This window comes from Rutilus rutilus, assembly GCF_951802725.1.
Source record: "Rutilus rutilus genome assembly, chromosome: 1".
In the NCBI taxonomy this organism is placed as follows: Eukaryota; Metazoa; Chordata; class Actinopteri; order Cypriniformes; family Leuciscidae; genus Rutilus; species Rutilus rutilus.
This window is the reverse complement of record NC_140209.1, coordinates 24,906,302-24,928,414: the sequence shown is the minus strand read 5'-3', so window position 1 is coordinate 24,928,414 and position 22,113 is coordinate 24,906,302. Positions and strand designations below refer to the sequence as shown.

General features: G+C 39.6%; 2 protein-coding genes across 2 annotated transcripts; both read left to right on the top strand.

Moving 5' to 3' along the window:
- Positions 1–2,810: 2,810 nt before the first annotated feature.
- Positions 2,811–13,450, top strand: LOC311290454 (volume-regulated anion channel subunit LRRC8D). Its single transcript, XM_084408930.1, has 5 exons — positions 2,811–2,860; positions 4,936–5,802; positions 7,241–7,491; positions 8,326–8,703; positions 9,836–13,450. Exons 2-5 carry the CDS (start codon positions 4,936–4,938, stop codon positions 10,941–10,943), a joined length of 2,604 nt encoding a protein of 867 aa, XP_084265056.1. The 5' UTR covers positions 2,811–2,860; the 3' UTR covers positions 10,944–13,450.
- Positions 13,451–14,298: 848 nt separating this feature from the next.
- On the top strand, positions 14,299–21,691 carry ddx39ab (DEAD (Asp-Glu-Ala-Asp) box polypeptide 39Ab). The gene is made up of 10 exons (XM_084420952.1): positions 14,299–14,523; positions 15,594–15,802; positions 16,099–16,226; positions 18,239–18,515; positions 18,597–18,715; positions 19,446–19,577; positions 19,833–19,942; positions 20,750–20,894; positions 20,972–21,119; positions 21,493–21,691. The coding sequence occupies exons 2-10, from the start codon at positions 15,595–15,597 to the stop codon at positions 21,507–21,509; spliced, it is 1,284 nt and encodes a 427-aa protein (XP_084277078.1). The 5' UTR covers positions 14,299–14,523; position 15,594; the 3' UTR covers positions 21,510–21,691.
- Positions 21,692–22,113: the final 422 nt, after the last annotated feature.

The window sequence follows — 22,113 nt, the reverse complement described above, 5'->3', positions numbered from 1 at the left end:
CCGCACTTCCGTGTCGTAATGCCGCTTTGACTGTGGGGAAGAAGTCTGCTGCGGAGCTCGTATCAGTGCCGGCTCGGCAAAAGTGCGCATCGAGGGCGCATATCGACCGCAAAGGGGGCGCTCGCGAGCACCCTTCAGAGGCCTAAAATGACAAATGGGACACCCTACGGTCTCACGGACTTAACGGACATGCGCACGCGGCAGCCATTGTAAGTCCACAAGACAGTGCATATGAAGTGTGCCATTTGGGACAGGGCCTCTCTGCTCACCACGGGGCTTCTCAGGTGCTGTGAGCAAATCACTCCGCCCAAGTAGCAGTGCTTCACCTTCTGAGAATATAGTTCCCAGTGTGTATACGGTTAGAAGATGGCTGTGTCTCATGTGACCTTGTTATTCGTACACGCTGTGACTATACAAATCACAACATGTAAATAGGAAAATGTTGGTGTTATTTTGTCACTTATTGGGAGCAGTATGCTAGCTGGAGCCATTTACCTCCAGTCTTTGTGCTAAGCTAGGCTAGCGGTGGGTGCGTCAGACAGAGTTACAGCACGCACGGAGATGAAAAGGGTATGTATGGACTTATCTAACTCTGGGGGATACGGTGAATAAGCTAAAGTCATCGTCCAGCTCAGTTCAGTGCTCATATAATGGTGTCAATGCAGGCAGATCAATAATATTGTTGAATATTAAATTTAATGTTAAATTGAATGTCCCCAACTAAGCAAGCCAAGCCAATGGCAACAAAGGTGAAAAAGTTGAACAATCACCGAACTCAACGGCTTGTCAACTCTGGCCTTTGGCACAACCGTTTCAAGTTATGGCGATCAGATTGCATGATAGATTTGTAATCAGAACATAACTAAATGTGAAGTGATGTATCTGTAATGAGTCTAAATTGATAAAGCATTAAGAAAATTGAAATTGTAGTGCTTAAGTTTAGAGAGTCAACTTCAAAAAAACAAACAAGTGAAAAAGAAAATTATGTTTCTGTGGCAGCATATTAAAAAAATGCAAACAGCAATGTTCAACTGCATGAATTTGAATATTAAATAGGGTGTGCACCCAAAAATATATCACCTTCATGTCTTTCCAAACATGTTTGACCTGTCTGACATTTGGAGTGATGCAGAAAGAATTAAGAGTTTTTCCATTCATTATCACTTTGATTTAACATGAAAACTTGCAGATGTGTGTGAAAACACTGAACAGAACCTCCAGAAAGCCCATATATAACCTCTAGAAAAATGCTAAATTTTAAAGAACACTTTATGTCAAAAAGGTTCTATATAAGCAAAAAATTTCTTAAGGGATTGCACAATTCTTTCATGTTTAAAAGGTTATTTAAATGTTTCTAGCTATAAAGTGTTATGAGCTATACTTAATTCATAAAATGTAAAAAAAAAAAAAAAAAATAGCTCAAACAAAATGAATAAGTTAAAACGTAATATTAATTAATTAATTTAAATAAATGAATCCATAAAATGATCCCATGATGGAACCCCCAAGGTTCTATATGATGTGTCTGACGAAATGCTTAAGGTTCCATATAGAACCTTTTCTTCAAAGAGTTTAAGAACTAAATAGAAAAAACTCTAACAATTCACAAGTGTTTCCATCATTCACGTGAGCTCATCAAATATAAAAAAGTCCTCTAGTTTAAGTCTAATATATATATATATATATATATATATATATATATATATATATATATATGTATGTGAACACTATAAGTCGCATACATACATGCATACACTATCTATCTATCTATCTATCTATATATATATATATATATATATATATAAAAATGATAAAATCAGCGTGTGTGTGTGTGTGTGTGTGTGTATATATATATAAGTCTGTTTGTTCTATTTATGAAATATGACACCGTGTTCTGCAGCATCCACCCAAAACCAGCCTTTTTTTTGTATCTTTCAAACGTTAAAACATACAAAAAATGTTTGCATTATCTTCTAAAAATGTTAATTGAAAAGTATGTTCCTGATTACTGACTGGTTAAAACGGCATCATTCTTTTTCTGAAATATTATCTGAAAATCCTTTTAGTTTTCACACAAATCTTTCAGCGTGCATCTCAATCTGATGTGTGGGCTTTTTGTAAATCCCCAGTGCAAGATAACAAAAAATGTGTGACAAGATGATATTCGGGGAATCGGGGGTTTCCTGCACAACTACATTATTTGCATATACATTTTAATTAAATATATTATTTAATTAAATGTATTCAATTCTATATTTTTATTTAGTTCTTTTTTATTTAAGTTTTCAAGTTGCTTCTACAAACATGTAAGTTTAACTTTCAAAAAGTGGCCTTGTGATTGAAATTATACACGAAGATCTATCATTTTAGGTCAATTTGACTGAACGTAATTCAGGACATAATTTTAGCTTTCCAAACAAAAGCCTGTGACTCATAAAACTACAGTAAATTAATTTCTCAAAGCTTTGATGTGTCCAAACTCATGTAAAGTGTAAAGTGACTCGTGAGCGCCGCCTGCTGTTCACATTTGCTGCACTGCTTTGAGAGGTACAAGATAGTTCTCAAAGGTCTGAAGAAGAGTCCTGAGTAAATACAGAAAACCTGACATTTACATATATATTTCATGTTGTTATTTCTGTGTATTGCTTGTGAATCCAGCGGCTCTCTGTCGTGTTGTTATGTGAATGAGCCCATTGTGTGCAGGTTGCCGTGGAGACCTGAAAGCTGCTTTGGGGCCCGTGTGTGTGTGTGTGTGTGTGTGAGAACAGGGGAAAGTTAGTGTGCGAGAACAAACCAGCCTGCACCGGACCGGGCCTTTCAAGACTCCGTGAAGTGTGGCTTCGGTTCTGACGACGTTATAGTAAGTGCATTTCTCTAACTTTTTGTATTTTTGGCATATAGGTTAGATGATGTAGTGTGATGAGATTCTGCAGGATTTGGGTTTCTAGAATCATGCGCTCAGCTTTATGTGCCGAATCAGATCTCATTATAAATGCATTAGCAGAAAACTTTTTCATTTCAATAGTCTACAGCAAACTAACGTTACATAACTAAACGTAACTTTAGAAGCTCCTTTAGAGGTGTTTACGGAGTTATATCATTAATATTATCACACTGAGTGTCCTGCTGTTACTTTACTGAGTGATCAGACGCTGTATTTTCACCTGCTGGACCAGAAAACAGCTGAAAAAACCCACAGATGCACATCAAAGGAGGGACTCATTACTAGAGACCAAGAACATAAAATCCCATTAACACCCTAGTAACCACATTGCAGGACACTAACCACCCAAAACATTGAAGCAACCGCATAGTAACACACTAACACCCTAGTAACCGCATAGCAACGCACCAACAACCAATCGGAACACCCTGGCAACCGCATAGCAAACACACTAACACCCTAGTAACCACATAGCAACGCACCAACAACCACCCAGAACATCAAAGCAACTTAATAGCAACACACTAACATCCTAGAAAACCACATAGCAACGCACTAACAATTACCCAAAACACTGAATAAACTACATAGCAACACATTAAAGGGATAGTTCACCCAAAAATGAAAATTCTGTCAGTAATTACTCACCCTCATGTTGTTCCAACCCCGTAAGACCTTTGTTCATCTTCGGAACACAAATTAAGATATTTTTGATTAAATCTGAGAGCTGGATCACTCCTCCATAGGCTTCTAAGGGATTGAAACTTGCTGGCCCAGAAAAGTTATTAAAGAGATCGTTAAAATAGTCCAAGTGACTACAGTGGCTCAATCTTAAGTTTATCAAGCGACGAGAATACTTTTTGTGCGAAAAAAGAAAGAAAAAACCCCCCACTTTATTCCACTATTCATTTCCTTCTTTTTTTTTTGAACAAAAAGTATTCTCGAATTTTTATTTTTGGGTGAACTATCCCTTTAACACCCTACTAACTACATAGTAACACACCAACACCCTAGTAACCACATAGTAACGCACTAACACCCTAGTAACCGCAAAACAATGATTTAACAACCACCCAGAACATTGAAGCAACTGCATAGCAACGCACTAACACCCTAGTAATCACATAGCAACACACTAAAAACACCCAGAACATCAAAGCAACTGCAAAGAAACACATTAATAGCCTAGTAACTACACAGCAACACACCATCAACCAATCAGAACACCCTGGCAAACGCATAGCAATGTAATAACAACCAATCGGAACACCCTGGCAACTACATAGCAACACACTAACTCCCTGGTAACCACATAGCAATGCACTAACACCCTAGTAACCGCAAAACAATGATCTAACAACCACCCAGAACATTGAAGCAACTGCATAGCAACGCACTAACACCCTAGTAAGCACATAGCAACACACTAAAAACACCCAGAACATCAAAGCAACTGCAAAGAAACACATTAACACCCTAGTAACCACATAGCAACACACCAACAACCAATCAGAACACCCTGGCAAACGCATAGCAATGTAATAACAACCAATCGGAACACCCTGGCAACTACACAGCAACACACTAACTCCCTGGTAACCACATAGCAATGCACTAACACCCTAGTAACCGCAAAACAATGATCTAACAACCACCCAGAACATTGAAGCAACTGCATAGCAACGCACTAACACCCTAGTAATCACATAGCAACACACTAAAAACACCCAGAACATCAAAGCAACTGCAAAGAAACACATTAACAGCCTAGTAACTACATAGCAACACACCAACAACCAATCAGAATACCCTGCCAACCGCATAGCAGCGCCTACCAAACACTCAGAACCACTGAATTGCAATCCCCCGGCAACCACTAACAAAACCTGAGCATCGATAGAGTGATTTTTGAATGTGACATTTTAAACAAACAGTTGCTGATGCAGTGTTGAATTGATTGAATGTGGTTTCTCCTCTCTCTCCGACTGTAGATGTTCACGCTGTCTGAGCTGTGGTCGGGCAACGAGCGTCAGGGCAGTTATAAGCTGCTGAAGCCATGGTGGGAAGTCTTCATGGACTACCTGCTGGTGCTAATGCTAATGGTGTCCATCCTCGCCGGGACTCTTCTGCTGTCCCGGGACGGAGTCGTGTGCGTCCCCGTACACCCCTTCTCTACCAACTACAGCTCTCCTATGGAGCCCATGTCTGATTTTGTTTACACAGACACAAAACAGTCTCTCGGGAGTCCGGCAAAGGGGCGACGTACCAACTTGGACTTCCAGCAGTACGTCTACATCAGCCAGGTTTGCTATCACGAGGCGCTGCCCTGGTTCTCGCGCTTTCTACCGTACGTGACGCTGCTCCACACGCTGGTTCTGTTGGCTAGCGGCTGCTTCTGGTTCCACTTCCCGCTCACGTCCGCTCGTATCGAGCACTTCCTGTCGCTCCTCGCCAAGTGTTGCGAATCACCCTGGACGACTAGAGCGCTTTCGCACACGGCCAAACTGGACACTCGCTTTTCGGAGGCGGAGCAAGTAATGCGACCCAAAGTTCAGGTAACATCTTCATACAAAACGCGCAATTCGAGTTTGGACTCGGGGACGGACAGCCCTCTGCTGGCAGGGACGGATAGTGCATCCACTACAACGCAACCGTCTCCATGTCCCTCCACTTTATCCCACTGCTCCACGCTCTCCGCTCGGTCGCTCAAGGAGCCGCTTCTGCCGGCACAAGTCGTCCCGGACGGGTCCAGACCGGGAGCCACGTTGGACCGCAGCGACAGGGAGCAGGCCAGAGCGCTGTTCGAGAGAGTGCGCAGGTTTCGCACCCACTGTGAGAGTTCGGATGTTATCTATAAGGTAACCTATAAGTCAGTTCATCACGTTTACAGTTTTGTCTTATTATTAAAGAGGTAATGGCAAAACAAGGAAAATTAATACATTTACACGACAACAATATGCTTAAAACAGTTAAGTTTTTCCTTTGAGTTTTCCGCGTACAGACGACACTGTTGTCAAAATGATTCCCATTTACACAGATCCGCGAAAACGATTAAAAAGCTGTATTCTGCTGTCAGGCCATTAGATGGCGATGAAACACTATAGACTGAACACGTAGTACGCATGTGCATGACGTCATCGTCTTCAGAGATTCGTGTTTTTGTTGTTTACAAGGAGACTTTCAAAAAGATTTTCAAAAACTTGCACTTTGAAACCCGTTTCAAAAGTTTGCGCTTTCAGACAACCAAAACACTGTTGTCATGCAAATGAACGACCAAAACACACATGGTGCACATGGTGTCGTGTAAACAGACCCTAATTCGCTAATGTTTCCCTCAAGATTTTCCTATGGATTTCTAAATTTATGAGTAAAATAAGACCTGTGGTAAACATAACTTGACGATACTTAGACGTTGTGTTCTACAACGTAAATTGCGAGTTTATATCTCGTTTTAGAGTATATATGAATATATATTTCATTCTGACTTTTTTCCTTGCAATTGTGAGTTTAGATATAAAAATAAAATTAAATAATACAAAAACTGCATTAAAGGGATAGTTCACCCAAAAGTAAAAATTCTGTCATCATTTACTCACCCTTAAATTGTTCTAAACCTGTATTATAAAAGATTAGAATATAATAGAGTAGAATAGAATAGAGTGGAATAGAACAGAGTAGAATATAATAAAGGAGAGTGAATAGAGTATTGAGGAATAGAGTGAAATAGAATAGAACAGAACAGAGAAGAACATAATAGAGTGTAATATAGCAGAATAGAATATATTATAATAGAGTGGAATAGAATATAGTTGAGTAGAACAGAACAGAACAGAGTACAAAATAAAATCTTTCTTTATCACCACTAGTGGAATTAGTTTCAGTTTCATGACATTGTTAAACTCAAAACAGCAACCTTTGGTTACCGGCCACAAATGTGGTTTCTTTGTTCTGTTGAACACAAAAGAAGATATTTTGAAGAATGTGGGTATTCAGACAGTTGCTGGTCCCCAATGACTGACATATTGTGGAAAAAAAAATACTGTTATATACTGAATAGAATAGAACAGAGTAGAATACAATAGAGTAGAGAATAGAGTAGAGTGGAATAGAACAGAGTAGAATATAAGAGTAGAGTAGTGTGGAATAGAGTAGAGTGGAATAGAACAGAGTAGAATATAAGAGTAGAGTAGTGTGGAATAGAGTAGAGTGGAATAGAACAGAGTAGAATATAATAGAGTAGAACTATCCCTTTAACAACAAGTATCTTCACATGTGTTTTCACTGCTCCTCCTGTAGGTGTACACTGCTCAGACGGTGTTCAAGGTCCTGAAGTTCATCCTGATCGTGAGCTACGCTACTCCTCTCCTGAGCTCCATCTCTTTCAGTCACATCTGCCAGCTTCACTCTCACGCTCTGACCGGCTACAGCCTCTTCCAGTGCAGTCACTCGCTGTCCTCCGTCCTGCGCAAGCTGATGCAGGCCTACATCTCGCTGCTGTTTCTGTTCGGTCTGCTGGGCGTCTACGCCCTCTTCTGGATCTTCCACAAGTACGGGTGTCCCGAGACAGGAGAGGACTGTGTCCATGTAGTCTGTAGTCTGTCTCCATGTGTGAGTGTCGAGAGATTCTGGTGACTGAACCAACGTGTCTGTTTGTGTTCTAAGAAATTCTAAATGCAAATGGAGTGCATTAGCCCCGCCCACTTTTCAGCGGCATTGGTTCCGAAAATATTTTTTCCATTCCTTTTTTTCCATAGAAATTTAAAAAAGTTTGAAGTTCTCGTCCGAAATTTTCACCAATAAAAAAATAAATACGACCTCACGTTGTATCAATCACGTTTAAACACTGCCTCCGAAACTTTCGTCCGTCCTAAAAAAAATTGGATCGGGTTCGATTTTCTGCGTTTTTTGCATCCGGTGTTTTGACAATGTAGAATACGAAAAAACGCCTACAAAAATTTCAGACTCTTTAGTTTAAGTTATAAGCCATTAACAAAACCAACCAGCCACAAGGTGAATCACAACATTACAAACTTTTATCAAAAATATATTTGAGGTTAAAATAGTTTATTATATCTGTAGAAACAACATATTTTAAGCTCATTGCAAAATATAAAGAGTTCTTTTGGCGTAATTTGCTCACAGCGACTCTCTGATTGGTGGAATTTTCTGTACAGCATTATGGGTAATGTACAGTTTTTCACCAGGAATTCCACTGTTAAACAAGTTAAAAAAGTTTAAAAAGTAAGTTTTAAAATAGGGCTTCAACAGAAGCATTTACCATCGGTTAACTCACAGGTAACTTCCGGAACCCGACTGTTGCAATCTATAATGGTTTGAGATGAAACTATGATGAAATCTTATTGAATATGCCTAATCCTCAGGTCTTTGAGGCAGTACTCTTTCCAGAGTCTACGTGAGAAAGGACCCATGCTAGACGCACCTGACCTTCACAATGACCTGGCGTTCCTCTTGCACATGGCCGACCAGTACGACCCTCTGCTGTCCCAGCGTCTGTCTGTGTTCCTGTCTCCGGTCAGCGAGACTCGCCTGCTGGAGGAAAGCCTGGAGCGGCGCTGGGGAGCCGAGCGCTTGCGGTCGATGATCACGAGTGACACGCAGGGCCAATCTCTGCTGCAGCTCGTGGCTCTTCCTCGCCTGCCACCAGCCCTCTTCACCCTCAGCCAGTTACAGGTGTTGAAGCTGGAACTGATCGGAGACGCCAAACTCACAGCACAGATATCTAACATGACCGCACTCAGGTGGGTATTCACACCGATACACAAGACTGCCTTTAGCTTTAGGCACAGAACAATGTCAAGGTAGAAAAGTGCACATATACATAAGCTGATATTAGGGTTTGCTTGATTGAATTGAGAATGCTTTTCAAATTCTAGTTGCATTTCAAATTTGAACGTAAGGAAGTAGAATTCAAATTAACTGGAATTAAATTAATTTAGAATGAAACTTTTTTAGTAAACAGTTTAACTAGAAAAGAAGGAGTTTATAGGCCTTACGGACAGAGCAAGAACGACAGACAGACAGACAGATAGACAGATAGATAGACAGACAGACAGACAGACAGACAGACAGGTAGATAGATAGACAGACAGACAGACAGATAGATAGACAGACAGACAGACAGACAGACAGACAGGTAGATAGATAGACAGACAGATAGATAGACAGACAGACAGATAGACAGACAGACAGGTAGATAGATAGACAGACAGACAGACAGATGGATAGATAGATAAATAGACAGATAGACAGACAGACAGACAGATAGATAGACAGACAGACAGACAGACAGGTAGATAGATAGACAGACAGACAGACAGACAGACAGATAGATAGACAGATAGACAGACATACAGACATACAGACAGATAGACAGACAGACAGACAGACAGGTAGATAGATAGACAGACAGACAGACAGACAGACAGATAGATAGATAGATAGATAGATAGATAGATAGATAGATAGATAGATAGATAGATAGATAGATAGATAGATAGACAGACAGACAGACAGACAGACAGGTAGATAGATAGACACAGACAAAGACAGACAGATAGATAGACAGACAGACAGACAGACAGGTAGACAGATAGATAGACAGACAGACAGACAGACAGACAGACAGGTAGATAGATAGATAGATAGATAGATAGATAGATAGATAGATAGATAGATAGATAGATAGATACACAGACAGATATATAGACAGACAAACAGACAGACAGACAAGACAGACAGATAGATGGACAGACATAGACAGACTCCACATAATGTGACATGAGCACTAAAGACTGTGACACAGACTATTTCTGAGATGTACTGAAGATCAGAGGTTGCTGTATGAGTTGATGAGGCCTGTCTTCTCCTCAGGGAGCTGCACCTCTACCACTGCACTGCCTCAGTGGAGTCTGGAGCTCTGCAACACCTTCAGGAACACCTGGAGACTCTGCATCTCACCTTCACCCTCGCCTCCGAGATCCCGACCTGGGTCTATTCCCTCCGCGGCCTGCAGGAGCTGCACCTGAGCGGGAGGTTGAGCAGCGAGGGCGGGATGGGGCGCGGCTGGGCCCTCGTTAGCCTCCGACAGCTGCGGCACCTCCGCGTCCTGGTGCTGCGCGGCGCGCTCCAGAAAATCCCGGGGGAGCTCAGCGAATTAGCCGGGAGTCTGCTAAAACTGGAGATATACAATGAGGGCACTAGGTTGTTGGTTCTTACGGGACTGAGGCGCTTAACCGGATTAGCAGAGGTGCAGCTGAATGGATGCCAGTTGGAAAGGTTGCCATCAGCGCTGCTAGCGCTTACAGGTCTGCGTATTTTGGACTTGCAACACAATAGCCTGCGTACCTTAGAGGAGCTGTTGGGATTGCAGCATCTGCGCCGTTTGTCTTGTTTACGACTTGCTTGTAATCATGTCTTGGCTCTTCCGGCTAGTGTAGGAGTGCTGCGTTCGCTAGAGCTCTTGGATTTAGCGCATAATCAGCTGCGAAACTTACCGTCGGCTCTCTTTACGCTACGCAGACTGCGACGCCTCCTGCTGGCCGGGAACCTTCTGGAAGAGCTTCCAGCGGAGGTCGGCGCTCTGACGCTGCTTAGCGAACTGGACCTCAGCGCTAATCGGCTCGAACGCCTTCCCAAAGAGCTGTTTGGAAGCTGTGTAGAACTTCGTAGCTTGAACGTCGCGAATAACTCGCTGGGATCTTTGCCAGTGGGTCTGGGCGGCTTGACTCAGCTGTCTCGTCTGGATGTGCGGGGAAACAGTCTGGAGGAGCTTCCTGTCGAGCTGGGGTGCTGTTTTGGGCTCCGTGGAGGCGGGTTCCTTGCGGAAAACTGGCTGATGCACACCTTACCTCGACAGGTCAGGGACGTCCTGCAGCAGACCGGCTCTTCTGAACCTCCGTCACGACCCAATTCGGATTGTTTTCCTAACTTTTCGACGGCGCAGTGGAGCTTTCACTCCGCACTAGAATCTCGGATATAAAACGATAGCTTCAAAGTGAACTTACGGACTCTGGGGTTTGTTTTTCATAAACAATATTTAACAACCCTTGTGGGAAAAGTAGTACACTTTGGTATACCTTTAAAAAGAGTACTTAAGGAAACTATTTACTTTAAAAGAATATACTTAAGTGTGAAATGTGTGTGCACTCAGAAGAAAAGGTTCTAAATGGAACTTTGAAGGATTATGTCAGGTGGATCATTTTTGGAACCTTTTCATTTTTGGAACCTTTCATTTGTTTCTTTTATGAGATAATTTTATGGATTAAGTCAACGCACTTTAAGTATATTATTTTATAAACGTAATTTCCACTGAAACAGGAAGCTTTTCAAATAGCCAGTAGTGTTTAGTTTACCTCACAGACTGCAAGTCGTACTTGACAGCACCATGGAAGTGAATCCAAGCGCTGATGATTCACTTACACTTTAGTATACCTTTAAAAAGAGTACTTAAAGGCACACTATGTAAGATTTTTGGGTCAAAATATTCAAAAACCACTAGACCAATGTTACATATTTTGTTGATTTGTGTAGGCCTACTTACATTATTCCAAATGTTTCTAAGAATGTTTAAATACAGAGAAATTAGCAGTTTTAACCAAGGCACGGACTGTGTCCGTGCATCGCCTATCAATGACATCATACCCGCGTGACGCTCGATTTCCAGTTTTATTTCGTAGAAACCATGGAAACACCAAAGACGCTTTAATATAATATGTGTTTATTAGACAGGTGAGCAACTATTTGGATACATTCATCGACAGAAAACGAATCATTGTTATACAGCTCAACACGGTTAGCCTAGTCTTTTTGTTTAAATCTCGTTTTCGTGATTTACCGCGAGCGCCATATTTACCATGCCTAATATCGATTTAGCTCACTGCAGTGTGCAACAAGTGTCTCATATAGTAGCCGTCGAGCGAATGCACAAAGTAGCATTATAACAACTTTCAACACACTCAAATGTATCTAATATGATAAAACAGCGCTGCGTTACTCCACATACGATTGACCAGAAGAAGCAGAAGCGGTCGTGTGTTGCACTTGTCTCTCATTAGCAATCGCTACAGCGGCCTTCGCTCGAACGGCTTTCATAACGCTAATAAATCTTTAATACATTACTGGTCATCCATAAATATGATTTCTGTAGAGGTGAAGACAACAACTCCTATGATTCCATGAAATCAATGCTTCATCAAGCTACACCTTTGTTTTGAATAAACGACCTCTAGTGGCGAAAAATTACATAGTGTACCTTTTAAGAAAACAAATATATTATTAAACAAGTATATTCTTTAAAAGAATATACTTAAGTGTGAAATGAGTGTGCACTCAGAAGAAAAGGTTCTGTATGGAACTTTGAAGGATTATGCCAGGCACATCATTTTTGGAACCTTTTATGTGTTCCTATCATGAGATCATTTTATGGATTAAGTTTTAATTTGTTTATTCATTTTTAATTGTAATTCAATTTTATGAATTAAACAGTTCTTACACATACTTTATCACTAGGCAAAATTTAAATAACCTGTAAACATGAAAGAATTATGCAATCATTTCTCCCTATAGAACCTTTTTGGCATAAAGGCTTCTTTAAAATTGGGTCAAGAACCCTAAAGTTCTATAGAGAAACCAATTGAAGTGTAGTACATAAGTGTACTTTGTTAAAGCATGACAAGATCATCAAAACATAATGGTTTAAAATGTACTTTGAACTTAAACTTTTAATTTGGCATTATTACTAAGTTTTATTACAGAACTTTTTTTAAAACTGTACGTAAAGAAAAGTTACTTTCACTCACTAAAGTGGCTTTTTTTCATTAACATTATATTATCTGAAAGTGTATATATATAGTATATTATTTTTTTTTTTAAATACACCTTTAAGATGATATTATTCCTATATTATTATTATTATTATTATTATATTACTAAACTAAGTCTGGAAGAGCCAATCTATGGATAAGCTGATGTGACGACTGACAAAATTAAAAAATTTTACCTTAATTAACAGGTTGATGTCACTGACCCAATGTGTAAGGCCCAATTAACCCCTTGTAAACTTTTCTAATCTTGACAAACTAGCTATCATTTTAAAACTCTTACGACTCAAGTTTTCATATGGTGACTGTTTTTTATTAATTTGTGATAACTAATCGGAGTCATAAGGCGATTTCAGACCTTTTTTTTTATGAAATGGTGAAACATTCTAGTTTTGTGTCTAAAAATGTTTAAAATATAAAGAACTATTGACAGATATGATGCATTATGTCTTCAACGCAAACTATAATGCATGTCTGGTTGCTTTCCACATGTCCTTTTTACGTGTTTGTTAGATGTTGAATTCAAGCATAAAATGCAATGTCTCCTTCATAAATAGTAGTATGTGAACAGTATTGGTAATATATGGCTAAGATCACTCAAACCAGGTCTATGCTCAAGTGAGACTCATGGTTAACAGGTTAGTCATGATGTAGAAAAATTGGCTAGTTTCCTATAGCGTCTTTGCTAAATAAAAAATGAAGATGCTGTTTGTTTTCATCCTTACACTATCAATTAATACTCTAAGCATCTGATGAGGTTTTAAGTACAGTATAGTCTACAACCTAACATTTTATTTTGTCTCTCATACTAAAATACTTCTTCAACACTTTAGAAAATTGATAAAGGTAGTCAAAACACACAAAACTCTTGTTCTACCGTAACTAAAACGTACCATGGTATTACCATGTATTTTTTGGAAATGTACCTATGTCTATGATAGTCTTTCTTTAGTCTTGATTTGATTTGGTTTACTTATGGAAGCCACAAAAGAAAAACATTGTTTTGGTAAATCATAATTATTAAAAAACTACATGATAATTATGATTAAAAATCTAAATAATGGCATAAAAGGGCGAAATTATTACATACCAAGTCATTATTATGACATACTAAGTCGTATGAGATTAAAAAGTAGAAATGTCATAGGCCTATAATTTCTACAATTACATCATTATGTTATTACATCAATATGTAATATTTGTGACTTTTTTAGCCATAATCTCGAATTTTATTTTATTTTTTGAAGTCCTAATCAAGACTTTTAAGTCATAATTTTTGTTTAGTATGCCATAATTTCGACTTTTATATCACAGTTATGATTTTTTTATGTAGCGGAAATGGGCTTCCATAATATGGCGCAAGATATAAATCATTTAATAGCATAAATTTACTGGTTTAAGTCATTTATATTAATATTCCTTCCTAAACTACTTGCAAATATAATCAAACGTTTCAATCACCTTCAGAAACTTCAGAAGAGAGCTACAAAAATCCCGCCTACCTCAAACGCGCCCAACGCGAGCACGACTTCAACGCCCCAAAGTTCAAGTTCCAACATCCAATCACGACACGGTTTCATTTAACGCGTATGAAACTGACGCGTTCGCCAGCCAATGGGCGCGCTTGTTCTTCGGGAGGCGGGATTTCCGGGCGGTAGTATAAACTGCGGCCTGTCGTCGCGTGTGGTTTGAGACAGCAGTGCTTCTTCATACGTACTCCTCGCGCACCGTCACATACAGGTAATGTAAGCTGATTTCTCAATTAAACCTAGCATGGTTTCCCCTCATAGCTTTATTTATGATACATATACATCGGTGTGTTGTATTTAACAGTGAAGTTTATTATGAAAGCGAAGCGCGATGTCATTAGCATGTTAGCTGTGCGTGCTAACAACAGCGCACGATAGGAAGAGAGCACGCGCTAGAGTTTATTTTCCGTTGTTTTAAGATATTTCAGTGTTTCGCGGCATTTGTACTGGTACACCGCATTAAACATAAGCCCGTGTGTGAGATTTAGTTCATTTTTAAGCGTCTCCGTCATTGATATACGCTAGTAAACGCCGCTTTATTGTCCGCCGCGCGTTCGCGACTAAACGCTCCTTACATGAGTTTCACATCTAGACTAATTTGAATTTCTCTTTTGCTCAGCAACACAAAAGCGAGAACCGTGATTGTTTTGAATATTAACGTATAATTTCATATTAAATCTTCATAACATTGGCGTGTATGGCCGTATGGTTTGTAACCGGGGCCCGGTCCAGTTTCGCTGAACTCGCTGCGTAGTAACAATAGATACCGCGATATTACGATGTTTATTTTTCTCTGCTTTGGCTTTTTGAATCTGTCTATGAACCATGTACTCGGTTAACAAAAATATACGTTACACTTTATTTTGATGTGACGTAGTTACATTGTACTTGCTAAAATAAGTACCATTTGATAATTAACTACATGTACTTACTATGGAGTTACTGTTTATGGTTCGTTACATTTAATTATGCAGAATTATTACATGTAGTAATTGTTTCCTCAAAATATGTTCCAACAGCGCTTGGTCCTATTAAGTTATGAAATCATTTGTGAATGTTTATAATGTCCAGTTGTGTACTTTCGTCACTCAATAGTGATCAGGCTGGTTTGTTTACGTGGTTTCTGTCCTGTGTGGGTTTATGTGGGACTTTCTAACTTTTCTCTGTGTGTGTTCCCTCATGGCTTGCTGCTTTTGAACCGTGAAAGTGTGAATCTTGTGAAGGTGTGACTTAAATGCCCTGCTGCTTTATGATCAGTCTTCTCACTACTTTTGTCTCCAGAATGGCTGAGAATGATGTTGAAAACGAGCTGTTGGATTACGAAGAGGACGAGGAGCCTCAAGGAGCCCCGGAGAGCGTCGCTCCGGTGGGCAAGAAGGAGGTGAAGGGCTCGTACGTCTCCATCCACAGCTCGGGATTCAGGGACTTCCTGCTCAAGCCGGAGCTGCTGAGGGCCATCGTGGACTGCGGGTTCGAGCATCCGTCTGAAGGTCAGAGTGCTTCTTAGGGCTATCGATTCAGATGTTTCGATTCCTGATTTGACTTATTGAATATAGATTTATACAAGTCCTATATTTCTAAAAAAAGAACAGTGAACATAAGTTTACAATTGGTTTATTAATAAAAAATTAAGAGCCACAAACCTGTATATTTAACTTTTTATTTTAGGTACACTTGGATTAGGTTCATTGAAAAATCACTTTGTTTGCCCAGCCCTACTGCTTCTGTTGGCATGGATGTGTATGTTGATTATTCCGGAGGGTAAACATGGTGTTTGTGTTTGTAGTGCAGCACGAGTGCATCCCGCAGGCCATCCTCGGCATGGATATCTTGTGTCAGGCCAAGTCCGGTATGGGGAAGACGGCCGTGTTTGTGCTCGCAACTCTACAGCAGATCGAGCCGGTGGAGGGACAGGTTAGTGTGTGACGCTTCTGTTTAGGGATGAAACATTAGGACTCGGAGGTACGAGTTTGAAATCACTAACTCAGGGAGCAGATTAATAATTAAATCACAAAACATTTAAATTAAAATACTCATAATTATAAAAAAAAAGCAATTTTCAGCATTTAAGACTCACAATGTTTTCCTACATAAACATGAACTTTAATTGACATCATATAGCTGTGGACATGTGACTAACTTTGATTTTCATATTTAAATAATGCAACATCAGTTAATCATTTTAAAATTAAATGTGGTGATTGTATACGACAATTCACCATGACGTCACATCAGTATTAGACGTTCTTCTGGGTGGCAAAAGCTGAAGCGTTCCTATGGCAACGCTAGTAAATTGCTTGGAAGGGAGGCCCACCGTCGACAGTAAAAATGTTATAAAAATAAAACATTTAATTAAATATAATGCATTTTTTATCATAACAACTGTGGTTAATGATATAAGTAAAAAATATAATAAATATGTAATATAGTAGGCCTACACATAATTAGCAAAATACTCTATATAGCTCGTTTTTCTAGCCAAAATAACGTGCTATATAGCCTATCATAGTCATTAAATGGCTTTCTTGAGGTAAATGTTATGTGACAATTGTTCTCCAGCTGTTATATTGAACTTTGCGCGGTTGAAAAACTCTGATTGGTCGATATTATGTATGAGGAATATACATTTCGGTAAGTTGCGTGAGAAAATGGATGTGTGGCGTGAGAGAGTGTGAAAAGTGACAATTGCGTGAGTCTCACGGTGAATGCGTGAGAGTGGGCAACCCTCTTTTACTTCAGGCAGTGACTGGCAATGAGTGTCTTCATCAAAAGAGACAAGTTTACTAATATTAGTCTCGAATTTCCCCAGCGGAAGATAAATGCTCTGCTGTGATTTTGTAGATGGACCGTTTTGAGAATACACGAAGCAGAGTTGAAGGGCAAGCAGGGATGGCAGCAGAAATGTTGGATGAATCATATAATTTAGGGGATCGTTTAAGATTCCCTACTTTTGACGACACGACGTCCACTCGCTATAACCTCCTCACCCACAGGAAATCGATGAAACCCCTACACCTTTTGCTGTATATCTGGCAGCGCAACCCCAAACACAACACGTTTTCATCATCGTTTCAACTTTGATCAACAACAATGTTTTTAACTATGTAACTGTTGCAGTCGCCGGCTGGATCTCTTCAGTTAGTCAGTGGAAGCCGCTCGCGTTCTGCCACCCGGAAGTTACTCGGTGCCTATTGTTTACAAACATTCTGAAAAGGCCTATAAATGCTAAATAGTTTTAGATAGATTAGTTTTAAAATATTACATATGAAAAGTTTTTGTCTGCCTGCATCTTGTGCGAGTTAATTATTGAAATATTCAGTCAATGTCAATTAAATTTAGATTAAAAAAAATGTAATTTATTCATTAAAGTGCATTAAAAAGAACCTTGAAAATGTTTAATAACTGAAGCAGTCTTTTTAACTTTACTTTGATTTAGGTCCTTTTAAATATAAAATTTTGGTTTTATGTTCATATGAATTTCATGTGACCAATCAACAAACGGACCATGTTATTTGTGGTGTTATTTGTGGTGTTCAATAATTAAAATATTCACTGGTGTAAATCGTTTTTTTTTTTAAGGAAAAAATGTGAAGTGTTTTTTTTTTTTTGCATGTCATGTGACCATATTTTTTCTAGTGTTAAATTGCTTGAATCATAATGTAAAATTAAAAAAATAAATAACTTTAATATTGAAGACAAAACCATCAAAATGTAAGTCTTAGGTTGTTTTTTTTTTTTTTAGTTATTGATCATGTGACATGCAGATAAACAGACCTGTTAACATGCAGGTGTTAAATTATTGTGTGGCTGAACAGTTGCGAAAGTTATTAATGGTGGTGTTCAAGTGGCCCCAATTACAGCTTTACAGGTGTGTAACGTGCCAAACTTTAATTTAACTCTGAGCCGGTTGTGTTCCTGTGGCGCAGGTGTCGGTGCTGGTCATGTGTCACACGCGTGAGCTGGCCTTTCAGATCAGCAAGGAGTACGAGCGCTTCTCCAAGTACATGCCCACGGTCAAGGTGGCCGTGTTCTTCGGCGGCATGTCCATCAAGAAGGACGAGGACGTCCTGAAGAAGAGCTGCCCTCACATCGTGGTGGGGACGCCGGGCCGAATCCTCGCGCTGGTGCGCAACAAAACCCTCAACCTGAAGAACGTCAAGCACTTTGTCCTGGACGAGTGTGACAAGATGCTGGAGCAGCTCGGTGAGCGTCTGGAGGAAGTGCGCTTGATGTGCGTTTGTGTCGAACCGAGTCTTTGACGATTCATGTGTGTTTCTGTGTCAGATATGAGGCGTGACGTTCAGGACATCTTCAGACTGACGCCTCATGAGAAGCAGTGCATGATGTTCAGCGCCACCCTCAGCAAAGAGATACGCCCCGTCTGCCGCAAGTTCATGCAGGACGTGAGTGACGTCTGTCCGTTTAGTGAGATTACCTTGTTTTTGTGATCGCATGGTGAACATTTGCTCAGTTCTCTTCCTTGAAATGGTTCAAGTGTTGTTTTTGTGTCCATATAGTTAAGTATGTTATATTAGTACTTATTTCAGCTCGTTTCCAAGGCAACCTTTTTTTCGTTTAAGTACTAATATAACAAACTTAAAACTATATAGACGCTTTAATAAAGCAATATGGGATTCACTGTGAGCCATGGCTTCACAGGGTTTTTTGCTGTTGTAAAATGGTTAGTCCATAAAAATATTTTAATATTTTATGTAACGAGGTCACAGTTGTATGTTTGTAGAGTAATTTAATTTACAATAGCTTTGAATGCGGCTCAACCAATCAGAATCAGGGACTGGAACGATCCATTTTATGATAAAAAAACAAAAACAAATCACTTTAACTGAATCAAGGAAGCAAATTTTACAAACATTCATCATGTGTAGTGTAGTGTTGGTGTATTTAAATTAAATTCAAAATATTAAACTAGTATATTACTGATGCTAAAATAACACTAGTTAAAATGCCACTAACTACAATTTGGTTTCTTGTATTTTGAGTCTTTTTGGGTGCAGTGGCAGGTTTATTAAATGTAGCGCTGTCGGACTGTATTTGTCGCTGCATTAGCCGTGATGATTGTTATTGGTTGAGACCGGATGCTCGTCATAGTCTGAAGTGTTGTGGTGTTTTCAGCCGATGGAGGTGTTTGTGGACGACGAGACGAAGCTGACTCTTCACGGTCTGCAGCAGTACTACTGCAAACTGAAGGACAGCGAGAAGAACCGCAAACTCTTCGACCTGCTCGACGTCCTGGAATTCAACCAGGTGAGCGCTTGACTTGATGCTCATTCCAGTCTTCACATTTATTCTTTTAGCAGATGCTTCTGCTCAAACGCAAAACCAGTTTACTCCAGTCTTGTTGTGATTCTTTGTTCCAAAGGAATTTTTATTTTTTTTATGATGTCCATCTAAATGCATTGCCTTTCCCTCCGAGACTCTTCCATGTTCATGTAGATTATGGTTTCTGTCAGAAGTGCTTGAGACTGTGTTCTTGAGGGTGATTCTGTGTTTGTCCTGCAGGTGGTGATCTTCGTGAAGTCTGTTCAGCGCTGTGTGGCTCTCTCACAGTTACTGGTGGAGCAGAACTTCCCTGCCATCGCCATCCACAGAGGAATGGCTCAGGAAGAGAGGTGTGTGTGTGCGCTTTGATTCACTGCGGTTATTGACACATGAAACAAGAAGTTCCCAAGCGTTTGTCAGCCCAAACATTTTTAAAAGTTGATATTTCAGTTTAACCAGTAACAGGTAACTTATTTTTTATAGTATAATTTTAAAACTTGTAGTTTGATTTTTGTGGGTTACAATAAACTGTATTCAATTATTGGTATGACATTGACAAATTACATTTACATTGTATTTATTGAATAACAGTTCTACTTTTTTTTTTAAACTTGAGACAAAAGGTAAGTAGTGACATTTGTAGAATATTTACAGTAACATTTATATATTCTATATAAATTGCTTTAATGGCTAATTATCAAATGTCCATGGTTAGAGTCCTCAGATCCTCATTGTCAGTCTCTTTTACTTCATGGCAGACTTATTTCGTTTTTTAATTTAGCTTTATGAACTCATGAACCCCAGTTTTATGAAATCCTTGTTTTAAAGTCAGTCCTGAAAGACACAAAACATGGAATTAATGCCTCTAATTGTTTAATTGCTTGTTACGTCTCTATATAAGTATTGCATTCTTGCTATTATTACTGAAATCTGTATTTATACAAGGTTTTTTCAGCAACAATTCCTCATACGTTTGTGATCCACCCTCCTTCAGTGAGGTTAATTATGAGTGTTGCAATGAAAATGACTCTTAATGTTCTTTAAGAGCTCAGAAAATGAGATTAACCACTTTGCTTAGAGCTTGTAAACACGAGGGTCTGCTGGGACTCTTTCGGGACGGGATGTTTTAATGCTTCTGTTTGAATCTCTGCTCGCAGGTTGTCCCGGTATCAGCAGTTCAAAGACTTCCAGCGGAGGATCCTAGTGGCCACGAATCTGTTCGGTCGAGGAATGGATATCGAGAGGGTCAACATCGTCTTCAACTACGACATGCCAGAGGATTCAGACACGTATCTCCACAGGGTATGAGTGCAACCGCGTGCGTGAATGCTCCAGATTTCTGAGGACCCGTGTCTCACACTGTCTCGTCTCGTTCTCAGGTGGCTCGTGCCGGGCGCTTTGGCACCAAGGGTTTGGCCGTCACATTCGTGTCAGATGAAACCGATGCCAAAATCCTGAACGACGTGCAGGACCGATTTGAGGTCAACGTGGCCGAGTTACCCGAGGAGATCGACATTTCCACTTACAGTGAGTCTTCGGTCTTGTGTTTTGAGCATGAAGGAATGAACCCTGATAATATCTGCTTCCAAATTGAATGCAACCCGAGCGGTGTGATGAATTGATAACTGTAATATTGGCGGACGCTGATGCGGTCGCTAAAGCGAGGCTAGGTTATTGGATATTTTGAGGTTATTGGCATTGTTGGTTTCCAAGAATATAATGATTTTCTTCTTCAGTGGATTGGTCAAATTTAAGTGTTAAACTAATTAAAAGTTATCCCAGATATTGGGGTCACTGGATTATCTTTCCCAGTTTGATGCGTCCCATCGTTAGCAAGTGCTTCTGAATTTGTCAAACCCAGAGAATGTGAATTTAAAGTGTTTTCTCTTTCTCTGTGCAGTTGAACAGTCCAGATGAAGGTCTTGGCGTTTCCAGAACCGCAGCTGTTGACACACCTGTTTTTAAAGCCTCCTTTTTACCTCAAACCCAGTTGTTTTTACCGCTTCTCGTTGGAGGATCGGGCTAGATGTCTGTTTTGATTTTGTCATAATCATGTTTTTGTTTTGGGTTTTAATGAAATTAAAACTTTTTATATACCACACCTTGGCTGGCTGGGTTTGTCTTCTCGAGTGTCATTTTTGAAAGTGGTTTTTATTGGGTTTCCAAATTTCTTTAAGTACATGTTTCTAGTAATGCCTTGCTTTAAAATATTTCATCTGGATGTTGTGAAACTTGCAGGCCAGTGTCATAACCTCCATTTTATTTGAGGTTAACTGATTGTTTTACTCCTGTTAATTGTATCTGGGTCATGTCAACCCAAAATAAAAACAACATTTTTGCAAAGAAAATGAACCTTTCTTATTTCCAAACAGTCATCTTTGTAAAGTGGCCTAATAGTCCAGTCATTTAATGAAAAGGTTGAACAAATTGCAACAGAAGCAAACTCGACTGATGTGTATCCTATATCCTTAGTTTCTAAAGTACTTCTTCCTGCCTCTGTATTAATGCTCATGGGTAGCCT